At 37.8% G+C, this 13,431-nt stretch overlaps 1 protein-coding gene across 1 annotated transcript; it reads right to left on the bottom strand.

Moving 5' to 3' along the window:
- Positions 1 to 7,261: 7,261 nt before the first annotated feature.
- LOC115918441 lies at positions 7,262 to 13,219 on the bottom strand. Its single transcript, XM_030978501.1, has 5 exons — positions 12,841 to 13,219; positions 11,671 to 11,743; positions 10,740 to 11,026; positions 9,415 to 9,484; positions 7,262 to 8,724 (listed from the first exon to the last, which is right to left on the bottom strand). Exons 1-5 carry the CDS (start codon positions 13,217 to 13,219, stop codon positions 8,427 to 8,429), a joined length of 1,107 nt encoding a protein of 368 aa, XP_030834361.1. The 3' UTR covers positions 7,262 to 8,426.
- Positions 13,220 to 13,431: the final 212 nt, after the last annotated feature.

The following is a 13,431-nucleotide window of genomic DNA, read 5'->3' as shown; positions in this document are numbered from 1 at the left end:
AAAATACTAAATCTAAAAAAATAACAACATCATTAAAAATGTGAAGCATGGAAAACACAGAATAGGAAAACCTGAAAGAAATCATCATAATTTCTAAAGTAGCACATTAGCATGGCACAGTCATTTATAAACATACATAAATTACCTTTGTTTCAGCCTCACAAAACAATTCTTAGGTTGTGGCGAATGCATACATAAAAGCACTTGCAAAATGAGACAAAGCATGCAGCATATGCATCTTACCTGATATCATTGATCGTAAATTTCAAATATCAATACAATAAACTGGACTTCAACTCTCAGTATACCAGAACAAAATACATCATACATGAATATAATTGTTGTTCCACATCAGTCTGGTGACTCTGGTCAACATGTTCAGCCTGTTGCACACTTAAGTAATAATCACTATAGAAGAAAAAAAAACTGGATATAAACAAAAACACTTTTTTTTTTTCCTTTTCAATATCACCTTTAAATATGGCAAAAGTTAAAGGTTATTCTGGTATAACCATCAAGTTTGGTATTCGTCCTCTTTGGTAACAACAAATGGGATATCTCGGTTCATTTTAAACTGGTTTGGTTAGCAAAATTAGAGTTGCCAACAACACAGAAGTACAACCCTGGAAAAAAAACATAACAATACTCTGAATTTATATGCCAAAGCGGAAACGCTCATTTCAACTGCCAATATAGAAGAATTTATACAAAACAAAATTGTTTTTACAAAATAACCTGATCTTGTAAAAACATGATCATGCATGATTGTCCATAGATTTCAAAATGACTTTAAGACATTAGAAGAAAAAAAAAAAGGCAAAGCGTCCATTTGCTATTATCTGTTATTACAGAACGGCACAAATCAATTCCACATTTCGAGTTCAGATGAGTTAATCGCTCATCTGTGATTACACCTAATGCGAGAAAGCCACTTCAGTTTTCTCATTCTTTCTACTCTCTTTGATACAGTATCATAGTAATGTGATTCCTACAAATCCTCCTTTATAAGAACACTTAACAATATTTGTGTTTCTCTTCACAAGTTCAATATCGAGGAATGCTAATAACACCAAAATGTTGGTCCCTCAGTTCTACGTTCGACTGGTTCATTCGAAAAGTTCAGCAGCACAATGGAATAAGTGTTTGACTCCTTAAGTTCATTTGCGTCTCCAAAGTTGCTTCAGCTAAATGAAGTCCTGTCACCAATTATTTGTTCCTCTAATCAATGCAATAGATGAAATTCCACTTATAGTCCATGCAAGTGTTCACTATAAAAGTTTTCAAAGTTTGATGGATTTCGTAAGGCTGCATAAAATTGCATGGCATTATCAAAATTGTTCACCATTATAAACACGAACCGCGTTGCCATGGAGACCAGATACGCTCATCCGACACGTGTTGCCATGGAGACCAGATTTGCTCATCCGACACGTGTTGCCATAGAGACCAGATTCGCTCATCCGACACGTGTGAAGATACTTTGGGACGGCATCCCGGCGTCTTGCGGTACTGGCATCTCGCGTCCTGGCTTGAAGCTTCCTCGGTAAGGTACCTCACTATCTGCTCGTCAGGCCTCAGCTACGTGATGGAGAAAATCTGCCATCCAATTCTGGCTTCCAAGTAGATATTTCTGCAACAAAATAACATCTTTTGCAGAAAAAGGTGTACCAGAGTGGTACAACCATATATGCGTATATTAGGTATACACATGCAGAAGATTGGCTTTTATGTAAATAGCCATAATAAGAGAAAATGCAACTAACTAGGTTGTAGTAGGAGACCAGCCTGTAGGTCCCGTGACCAATCTCGGGGAACAAAGGTTTGAAAGTGTTTTTGTGTTCCCTGATGAATACCCAACAATTTTGACTTGGGCTGCCCCCTTGAAAATCCCAGGCATTTTCGTGAGGGGTCAACAAAGGTCATACAGGGTAGAAATTAAAATATATTCCAATCGTGTCGATATGCATATCAAATTACTCGTCTGGTCATGAGAATTCAAAAAATGTATAGTTTGCTATACCTCCGACCTTAAATGAGGGCGCTATGGTCAAAAACGTTGAAAGGTCAACACACTTTTGACTGGTGGTCAAATTCACCAACACGGTTAACCTTATCAAATTTCAAATTAAATTACTCGTCTGGTCATAAGGATTACAAAAATGTATGGTTTGTTACACCTCTGACCTTAAATGAGGGCACTATGGTCAAAAAGGTCAATGTACTTTAGACTGGTGGTCAAATTCACCAACACAGTTAACATCATCCGATTCTAATGATTTTAGTGTCTAATAATATGTTTTCTGACATAACAAATTCAACTAAGCAACTTTTAAAACCAAAAGTGGTTGCCATAACCTTGAAATTTCCCTCAAACCCATGGATAAGAAGTTATATATGTTTGTCACCGAAACGGCAGCCATTTTGAATGTACATGGTCAAGGTAAGCACTTTTACTGTTGAAAGTTGTATAGTTGAATTTTGCCGTGTCACAAAACATATTATAAGACACTAAAATCATTAGAATCGGACAATGTTAACTGTGTTGGTGAATTTGACCACCAGTCTAAAGTACATTGACCTTTTTGACCATAGTGCCCTCATTTAAGGTCAGAGGTGTAACAAACCATACATTTTTGTAATCCTTATGACCAGACGAGTAATTTAATTTGAAATTTGATAAGGTTAACCGTGTTGGTGAATTTGACTACCAGTCAAAAGTGTGTTGACCTTTCAACGTTTTTGACCATAGCGCCCTCATTTAAGGTCGGAGGTATAGCAAACTATACATTTTTTGAATCCTCATGACCAGACGAGTAATTTGATATGCATATCGACACGATTGGAATATATTTTAATTTCTACCCTGTATGACCTTTGTTGACCCCTCACGAAAATGCCTGGGATTTTCAAGGGGGCAGCCCAAGTCAAAATTGTTGGGTATTCATCAGGGAACACAAAAACATTTTCAAACCTTTGTTCCCCGAGATTGGTCACGGGACCTACAGGCTGGTCTCCTACTATTGTGGCAATATTATTATAAAAACTTATTGTAATCTCAATATACAAAAAAAAAAACAATTCTGCCATATTTGTTTCATAAGCAGTTACACAGCAACTTCACTGAAAACTTCCCACACAGAACTGTGCTGTATCCCTGCTGGAAGCAGGTACTGACTTTCAAGCACTCTAGCTCTGCTAATGTGAAAAGAACCAGCTAGTCGTAAGCATAACCATTAAAACCTAACAAACAAGGAATTTAATGAAAACCAAGTCCTTAACCATAGCAATATCCTCGATTAAAAATAATAATCCATAACTATGTATAAATGTAACCCACTACAATTATAGACAATGTGATAACCGTGATACACAGCTGTCAAAGTTACCAGCTAATCCCAACCATATCTATTGGGAGACTTCCTTTGACGATGCTGATGCTCGTGACTGTTTTCTCTCGAGGGTTCTTCATCCAGAGCATCATCAGGTTGTCACACTTGATGTCTCTTGCTGAGCTTGGAATGCTCCTCAGTACTAATTTGTGTTGCTTCGGTAATGAAAGAACAATTATCATCATTTACATGGAGCCAGGGCTCCTTCTGTCCCTTGTACTTGCAAAGACGTTCTCTGTGAACCACTCTTGGTTTACTCCTTTTCGTCAACTGGATCCTGTAGACTACATCGTTTATCTTCTTTAGAACAGAGTAAGGGTCTCACAAGTCTGACATCAATTTAGGTGATACACCTTTCTTCCTTCGAGGATGCCAATATCCGGAATACAGGTCAAGGGCGCAAAACCACTGGGAGCCCGTCAATGCATCTAAGATGTCGTCAATACGAGGAAGTGGGTAAGAATCTTTCTTTGTCACCCGATTCAAACATCGATATTCCACGCAAAAACGCATACTGCCATCTTTCTTAACGAGTACAATCATTGAACCCCATTCTCCTGATGCTGGCTCTATCACTCCTTGAGACTTCATCTCATCAATACCTCTGACAGCCTCCTCCCTCTTAGCTAGGGGTAAACTAGGTTCAGCATCACCCGTCTCTATCTTGTGTGCGACTATGCTTGTCTGTCCCAAGTCCATGGATCCCTTGGAGAACAGGTCTTGTCGTCTCAGTAACAACTCCCGCTTTTCTTCTGGTTGTCCCTCAGACAATCCTACGCTGCTTCTTTCAGGCAGCGACCTTAAACGCGGAGCGAACTCGCCTGTGACTTCTCCTGCTTCTCCAACATTTTCCTCTTGAGATTCAACATCAATGACAACATCAACTCGCTCACATTTACCTACACAATTACCTTCTTGTGAAGATTGGGTATGCTGATTCAAAAGTGTCCTGCCAACCATCACCCCTCTGAGGAAGAGTCCTTCTGCTTCTCCACCCAGGGATGTAATGACAGGAGCCTTGCCATTTCTAGCCGTGTTCCGCTCCTCGAACACGACTAGTTGCCGTTTCCCTCTGCCATCATTGAGGCCTCTACTTGCTTTCTCTGAACACTTGGTGATGTCACTGGGCTCTGGTCTCCAACTCTGGCTTCCAGCACCTGCAGACGCCTTTCAATACCCTGCTGTGCTGTGGAAGATCTGTCAAGGTGCGCTATAATTTCAGCCTGGTTACTGACGGCACTTTCCGCAAACTTCTCAAACGCTTGTAGGAGGGCGCCAACTCCTAGAGGACTCGAAAGGCGACCCCTCCCTCTTGTACGCGTACGTGACGAGATCCGTGAACGATGCATGGTTGAGAGTCGATAGTCACTTCAACAACTGTGTATCACCCTAAACCCCTGTTACTTTCATGAGCCTACTCTTGCTTTATTTAGAAGTTTTATAAATGGAAACTATAAGGCTACTGTATTTAAAATCCCTATACAAATTTCACGTCAGGTTCAGTATAGTTTAAACTTTTCCACAATAAAATCCAATGAAGAAAATATAATCCTAAAGGGGATTAAAATTATTTAATTAGTTAAATGGCAAATAAAACAATCCCATCAAAATAAGTTACCTAAAGTGACTAATTTTACTACTAAGTTATATCTTAACTTCCCCAAACAAAAGTAGCTTATCGGGTCTGCAAAGCAAGACTAGCTGTATCTAGCCTGCGGGACTACCAATTTTCCCTTTGCTCAGCACATGCACTTGCACCGATCCTAAAACATTACTACACACACACACCACTACAACGCGTTGCTCCCCGAATACACACAGAGCTTTTGCAGTGCAGTGGTGTACGATGCCAATGACAATGAACGTAGGCTACTGCCATTGACCCATCTTAACTTTATACTACAATCAAAATATGACTTATTCCCTAACTAGACCTAACAATCTTCTAAAATTCCACCTTTCAAATCCCACTTCTGACACCAGTGTAATAACTTTTGGGAATTCTTTTATAAGAAAATGGGGAATTTAAAGACTGCAGGGGTAGATGTTTAGTCTAGCCTAAATTAATGCTCACGCAAGGCCAGGGCCAAGTCATACACACATACATTACAATTACAGTCTCTGAGAGAAAGGAGTTATCGAACAATGATTTTTAAGTAACTGATGTTTATTCACAAGAAACATGGTGGTGATATCCAATATTTACTTGCCACAACCTAATAACAGTTACACTTAACTCACATTTATACTAGTTATTGCCCTTTGGCTAATTGATGATGCTCCCGAGCAACATCCTCCCAGCTCCTAACTCTAAGTTCTCACAAAATCTGTCTGTCTCCAAAACTACCTCGGCCTCAGCTCCAAACTTTTACACACTCCCAAAAACCTCGCCCAAATTAAAGCTAGTCTCCAATTCAGACCTCCCTTTTTAATCGTTCGAGCATCCAATTTCTGTAACAATATTTAGATCAAAGCAAATACATGTACATCAAAGTAGATCTACACATATATACACACAATTATTATGTATGTGTCTTTTTGTTTAGAATGGTGTTAGATTTGCAGATCGAAAAGGAAAAATGATAGAATAATAATTGGGTTACACAAAGGCATGTTTGAAGAATGTGAAAGGAGAGCTGACTAAATAAAATAGAGATAGAAGATCAAGAGATTTAAGGGGAAATGCTACATTACACGTGATTGAGACGGGATGGGGAATAAAAGTGCAAAACTAGAGAATTCCGTGATTAAAAAAGAGAAAGGATGATGAATAATTATCTCTAGATCATGTCAAACGTCCTGAACATATAAGAATCTGTTTCTTGACACGCATCTCTTCCTTCTCTCTTCTATATATTTGCTCAACAGGATCTCTTCACTCTCCGTTACTCTGCTCAACAAGTATATCTTCCCTTTGCTCTACGTTGCTCAATATAAGTACATCTCTTCCCCCTCTCTTATAAACGTTGTACAACATGTCACAATTCTGAATCAATTCAAAGTTTCTCTCCAAAACACCATTCATTTGTATAGCTTCATCTAATCTTAGAAGTGCTATTGAGTAATTGAGACATTTTCTCTCCTATTTTCCCTCTTTCTCCTGTTTATCTTCCACAATTTACAAAAATGTCCTAGACAACAGAAATAAAAAGATACAAGAACATACTTTTAAAGATTGTATATTATCTGATTTCCTTTTGTTATTTTCTCACACAAATATGGAAAGCAATGAATCATGTGAAAAAATTTAAAAATAAGTATGCTTCATACAAGATTCTTGGTATTACCATTAGCAAGATGTAGTTATTCGACCAATTCATGTATAGTTTACGATCAATTAATTAATGTCAATTGAGAAACTAAATAAGACAATCAAGACCATCAATGAGCATGGATCTTGTTTTTTTCAAGGAAAAAAAATGTCTTCTTTTTAGAATTTAAACAATTTCTAGCTCACAACGATTATTAAAACTCTTAAAATCCAATCAAGAAAGAGTACTGTTCAGCTGGCAAGAAATCAATGCACGTAATTCAGTTACTTTGTATTACAATGAAACGAGGCTTCTTTAAACAATGAAGATAATTTCTGCAGTTTAACAACATTGATTAAAGACCCTTACCGATCAAGACAAAGAACTGATTAGCTGTACAAGAAAATATATGGGGGGTGTCTGACACTTAACAAACATAAAGCCTTCTCTTTCACCTATGGATTGAATATTCATCAAATGGCACTTACTACCATGAATATTTTTCTCGTTTAATATTGCGGAGTTGTCCAACATAAGTCTTAGACGATTTATGAAATAATGTTTGTAAACTTCTTCAAATTGCTGTTTTATTGCAATAAAATAATACATACAAATTGTGATAAAAGAAATGAGTTGTTAATGATATTGTGTTGTACATTAAAAACAGTTTCAAGCCACACACCTAAAAAAAAAAAGCCTGGAGGCGCGCTGTCCTTTGGAGGGAAAAGGGGGGCAAGCTATGATCTTTTAAGTTTAAAAAAGTTGCAGCAAATACAGGATTCCTTCGATTAAAAAATAATTACAATTCCTTTGATTATAATATAATAATAATATAAAAGCAGCAATCACAACATGATTTGCTCTTGCAAATACATTTATATACATGTACCTGTGTAGATGCCATCACAATTCAACATGAATTCCCTTTTATAAACATTACCAGGAATGTGAACTTCGGTTTGGTCCAAAGGCACATTAGATTTACATGTATTAGTATTGATTTCTGGTACTTCAGTTGAAAGTATGATCACAAAAACTTTCAGGTAATCAACATAAGACGATTGTAATATTCTTGTCCATCTATTGAAATATGTGAACATTTGAATGACATATTACATAATATGAAAATGGCAATTTCTATGGGCAATAAAAGGGGTGTTAAAGTTGCTCTTGAGTTGATTTCTCCCGAGTTGATTTCTCCAAATTATTTGTGATCATGTTTTCAGTACTAAAACAGTGAATTATATCATCTTAGATCAGGCTTAAGTACAAAGGCATGCATGATACTTTTGATTTTGTTTTGGTGACATCCCTTCAAAGTGCAGCAATGTTTAAATTTGTAATCATATAGTTTGTATTTCAGAAAAAGAAAAAATATATATATATATACAAATACCTATGAAACATGTGAAAAATATTTTCTTACAAATAACATAACAATTTATGCAAGACAAATTACTATTACAATATCATTAGAAATAACAAACATTTTAATTCATGAACATCATTTAAATCACTGTCTACTGGAACCAACTAGTGGTCCCTGTGTTAAGCGCATGGGAGGCAGTGAATAAGTGAAATTCAGTTACTGCATAGGTTTGAAAGAATGTACTGACTATAATGTAAAGGGTAGATGTGTATTTAATGTTTGATGTGCTATCCCAGGAATGTTACCATGTATATGAAGGCCCCAACAATGGGGAACTTTGATTAAGCTACACAAACATTATACTTTCACATATCATTGGAACAATGTAGTCCTCAATAAAGAAGCATAATTCGCATCTCATGAAGTACAAAATAGCTCATCGGCGAGACGAATTTGACCAACCTTCCTTAGAACATCCTTCAGGGCTTTACACTCTGTGGCCTTGGTTTGCGTATCTCTCCAGTCTCGGAGCATTGACAGTGTACCCATGTATGATATATGTGCATTCTTCATGTTTGTGTTGACATAGCGTTCAATATCTGCTGGTTCAAAGCCGAGACCCTTCCCGAGTTTATATATCTCTTCATGCTTCACAATTTTCCGAGCAATGGTGATCAGATTTTCGTCAAAGTCTTCCTGTCTACCTGAAACGTTCCTTAAAAAAATCATATTAACAAAAACATTTGAGTATATTACATGTACTGACAACAGGGAAACCAATGGCTACACAGCTAAACGTGATATATGTAAAGCGCTTAGAGATGTGTTTTTTTGTAATAACTATTAGCACCATAATAATCCTAATTATTATTGTTACATTTTTTTTCCCCATGTCCTCTCCATTCAAAATGTTAGGATTTTGATTTTGATGTGATTTCACATGCACCATTAGCAACAGTGATTATTCAATCAATATACTTGCGAGTGAGCCTCAGAATGGTTTTAATTTATAGCATACTGACAGCATTCAATTATCTCTATTGGGCTTTAATCATAAGATATGTGAGCCCTCTTTCTCCCTTCTCTTCAGCTATCTATATTTTGTTTTTAACTAACATTGCAATCAAGCAAAATATTATTTAAAGAAATAATGTCCAAACTCTAATCATGCAGTTTTTGCAGCAATTTGATTACCATTTACCTTACAATATTTTCTATATGTAATATAGCTGGGTTTTTTTCTTCAAAATTTGTTGGGGTAGGGGGCCAGAGTGCCCCTTGCCCTCCCTCCCTCCTCCAAAGACATTGGTGATTTCAGGTTTACACCTGCACATGTTCTGATCTCAGTCTGAGTCTACTAACCATGCTGATAGTATTGCTGGTGAAAGAAATTATCATAACTTACTCCAGAATTTCCTCTTTACTTTGATGTGATGGTTGCTGTGGCTGTGAACTTGATGCACCCTGCAATGGTTCTACAAAAAAAATCAAATCAGGAAAAGAGTACCAGTCAAATAACGAATTGCTGCATAAGTAGTAGTAGTAGTATTGGTAGTAGGAATAACATTTTGTTTTGTTAATGATCTCTCTCTCTCTCTTTCTCCTGTCATTATTGTTATCATCCTTTGTGTTTAGAAATGTGGTATGAAGCACTTCATAAATGTTGCATGATATCATTTTTTTGATTAAATATATGTCTTGATGGCATGTACAGTTTATGATGCAAGATGATCTTAGTCATCTCCAAATTGAACTAGACTGTACAGACATAGATTGACAATGTCAGTCTCATGAACACTCAGCTGTCAGACTGCCTGCCTGACCAAATTTCTGGGCCCAGTCTTATAAAGAGATGCAATTAATCACCACTTTTTTGCAATTGATCAATTGCAACTCTTTACAAGATGGAGCCTAGGTCTCAAGTAACTTTCAGAAGAGTTGTGCAACATGTGCCCCGGCTACGATTCCCCCGAGATCAATTTTCTACACTAATCAAAATCTAAACTCCAACTCTAGATCAAATACCACAGTTAACCCAAACCCCAACTCTACGGCCTACACCTATTACCTAAAACCAATGTTTAATACTTTACATTCATATTTCAGAAGAAAAAATATATATGTATGTATAAAAAAAAACCTATGAAACATCGTGTTAAAAATATTTTCCTACAAATAATACATTACATAAAGATTTATGCAAAACAAAGTATCATTAGTTTAGCAATAGAAATAACAAACATTTCAATTCATGAACAGCATTTAAATCATCGTTTACTGGAACCAAGTGGTCCCTGGTATAGGAATGAGTGAATTTCAGTGAAATTCAGTAGTCAATGAGTTACTGCATAGGCTTGAAAGAATGTACTGAATATAATGTAAAGGGTAGATATTTAAATTTTGATGTGCTATCCTAGAAATGGTACTACATGTATGTATATGTACTGGTCAACAACCCCCTGGATAACCACCCCTAGGATAACCACCCTCTAGGACTACCCCCAGACAACTACCCCCTAGTACAACTACACCCCGGACGACGTAGTTGTCATAGGGGGTGGTTGTCCTAGAGGGTGGTTATCCTAGGGGTGGTTATCCTAGGGGTGATTATCGGGGGGGGGGGGGGTGGATGTCCAGGGGGTAGGTGTCTGGATACGCTGTCATATATATATCATTGGAACAAAGCAATCTTCAAAAGAGAAGAATTTTAATTCGCATCTCAATACGTACCGAATAGGATATCAGCGAGACGGATTTGACCAGCTTTCTTTAGAACATCCTTCAGGGCTTCACACTCCGTAGCCTCAGTTTGCCTATCTCTCCAGTCTCGGAGCATTGACAGTGTACCCATGTATGATATATGTGCATTCTTCATGTTTGTGCTGACATAACGTTCAATATCTTCTGGTTCAAAGCCAAGAGCCTTCCCAAGATGATCTAGATCTTCATGCTTGAAAACTTTTCGAGCAACAGTGGTCAGTTTTTCGTCAAGGTCTTCCTGTCTACCTGAATCGATCCTTAAATAAATCATATTTAAAAAAAAATTATGTTAGTATGTTTCTAATTACGGCACATGTACTGACTAAAAGGGGGGGGGGGGTGTTCAGGAAAAAAATGTAGCCAATGGCTTGATGAAAAAATCTTTCCCAGACCCTAATTTGCTTGGCGGGATATACACTGTAGTGCAACTGACATGGAATACTCACCAGGGAGTGGAGATGGTGCACATTGTGCGTAAATAAACTCAATGACAGGATTACTATCTGTAAATCGCTTAGAGATGGTTTTTGTATTAATTATAAGCACTATGTTTAAATTATTAATATTGTTACATTTTTGTTCCCCCATATACATGTACTATTAATCTGAATTGTTAGGATTTCAATTTGTTGTTAATTGCAAACTTATATTGCAACCAAGCAAAAATAAATTGAAGGAAATAATGTCCAAACTCTAATCATGCAGTTTTCACAGCAATTCGATTATCATTTACCTAACAATAATTTGTATATGTAATATAGACGGTTAATTTTTTCTTCAAATTTATTGGGGGGGGGGACTGCCTCTTGCCCCTCCCTCCTCCAAAGACATTAGTGATTTCAGTCTGAGTCTACTAACCATGCTGATAGTATTACAGGTGAAAGAATTTATCATAACTTACTCTTGAGTTCCCTCTGTACCTCCATGTGATGTTTGCTGTGGCTGACGTGAACTTGATGCACCCTGCGATGGTTCTATAATTTTTCAAATAAGGAAAAGAGTACCAGTCAAATAACGAATTGCTGTATAAAGAGTAGTAGTAGTAGTAAGAGTAGTATCAAAACAAGTAGTAGTAGAAGTAGTAATAGTAGTAGGAGTTAAAGTTTGTTTTGTTAAGGATGTCTCTCTCCTGCCATTGTTGTTATCATCCTATGCACTTAAAAATGTGGTATGAAGCACTTCAAATGTTGTATGTTATCATAACGATTAAATATGTCTCATCAACAAGCAACAACCTTGTCAGTCTTGTGAATTGCTGAGGACGTACAAGAACAGTTATAAAACTAAAAGTGCAATCGTATATTAGGATGATATGCATGCATTGATGCCCATGTCTATGTCTCAAATGAAAGAGCATCTCGTGGACACTCTAGAGCAATTTGTTAGAAGTCTGTAGCATCTTGCTAAGTGGAGATAGAAAGGCAGAAAGAATGGCATGGAAATGCGCCAGAAAATAGCGCATGAACTGTCACCCATGAGTGATTTCAGAAAAAAATGTTCAGCGACCTTGATGGGATGCCAGAGACTATGTCACTTAAGTTTGAAAGGCACTGGGATAAAGGAAGTGACCTAGCTAGGCCCAGGGGGGGGGGGGGGGGGGTGTTCTCAGATTTGGTTTGGATGGAGGTGTGCTGCTCAAGCCTCAAAACCCCTACCCATCTTTAAGGGTCATCTGGGGGGGGGGGGGATTTTTGCTGTGCTGTGGCCCAAACAGCCTTTCATACAAACATAATCATGCAGGCTATAAAATGGGCTCTAAAATCCCTTCCCCCCCCCCCCCTCCCTGCTAGACAGATTTTCAGAATCTGGCTTTGAGATGCCTTGCGTTTTTGGCAACCCAGAATAAGCTTGCAAGGAAAAAAGGTCCCTGCAATCATTATAAACCCAGTAATTGCCAGGTACCAATTTACACGTGGATGGGGATTGGCAAATGTGGAGTGTTTTGCAAAAAGATGTAAGTGCCAGGGTGAGATTGGAATCCTCAACTCTTGGATAGAGAGTCAGGTGAATGGACCACTACACCCCAACACTAACACCTCCATAAACAAGAGAGTAAAGTCATGAAACTCACCTGAAACTGAGCGGTACTCCTCTTCTCTTTTCTTCCTGATGTTCACATCAATACTCCTACTCAATCTTCCTTCGAGTGCTTCATCGTGAATGTTTGCTCCAGTCAAGCTCCTCAGTTTCGGCGAGACGAAAGATATATCGCAACAGAACACAGGAATAACTCTGCCTCCTAAGCCCTTGTCTGTGAGAGACTGGAAGGCCATCTCAATCGTCATGGTGTGATTTACATTTTCATTCTCACCATCCTCTTTCGTGATCAGATAAACCACATGTGAACTGTTGGAGACGTCCTTCTCAATACTTTTTAATACCGGTTCACCAAGTTTACTTTCAAAAGGAGTTGTCATCTTCCATCCATTCTTTTGAATGAGTTTCTTCATCTTCAGAAAATCTGGCGCTTTCTTAGATGACGAAAGTAGATAAATGTCATAGAACTCTTTTGGGGGGAGGGGAGTACTCCTTGAAGGACTGACGGTCTCCATTTCCTCAGTTCTGCTAGGTATATCCATAGGACCTAAAATGAAGTAGAAAAGAAAGAAAGATAAATGTATGTATCAAGGTCACAGGTTCAAGCCTGCAGCACAGCACTGCA

This window comes from Strongylocentrotus purpuratus, unplaced genomic scaffold (genome assembly GCF_000002235.5).
Source record: "Strongylocentrotus purpuratus isolate Spur 01 unplaced genomic scaffold, Spur_5.0 spur5_scaffold_1, whole genome shotgun sequence".
NCBI classification, from domain to species: Eukaryota; Metazoa; Echinodermata; class Echinoidea; order Camarodonta; family Strongylocentrotidae; genus Strongylocentrotus; species Strongylocentrotus purpuratus.
This window is presented reverse-complemented; position numbering and strand designations above follow the sequence as displayed.

What these genes read in the sequence shown, in the direction of transcription:
- LOC115918441 (XM_030978501.1), bottom strand. Translation starts at nt 13,219, where the DNA reads ATGAAGAAACTCATTCAAAAGAATGGATGGAAGATGACAACTCCTTTT. An exon ending in GGAGTACCGCTCAGTTTCAG is followed by an intron (nt 11,744 to 12,840) that starts GTGAGTTTCATG and finishes GAAAAATTATAG; the next exon opens with AACCATCGCAGGGTGCATCA. An exon ending in AGTAAAGAGGAAATTCTGGA is followed by an intron (nt 8,725 to 9,414) that starts GTAAGTTATGAT and finishes GATTTTTTTAAG; the next exon opens with GAACGTTTCAGGTAGACAGG.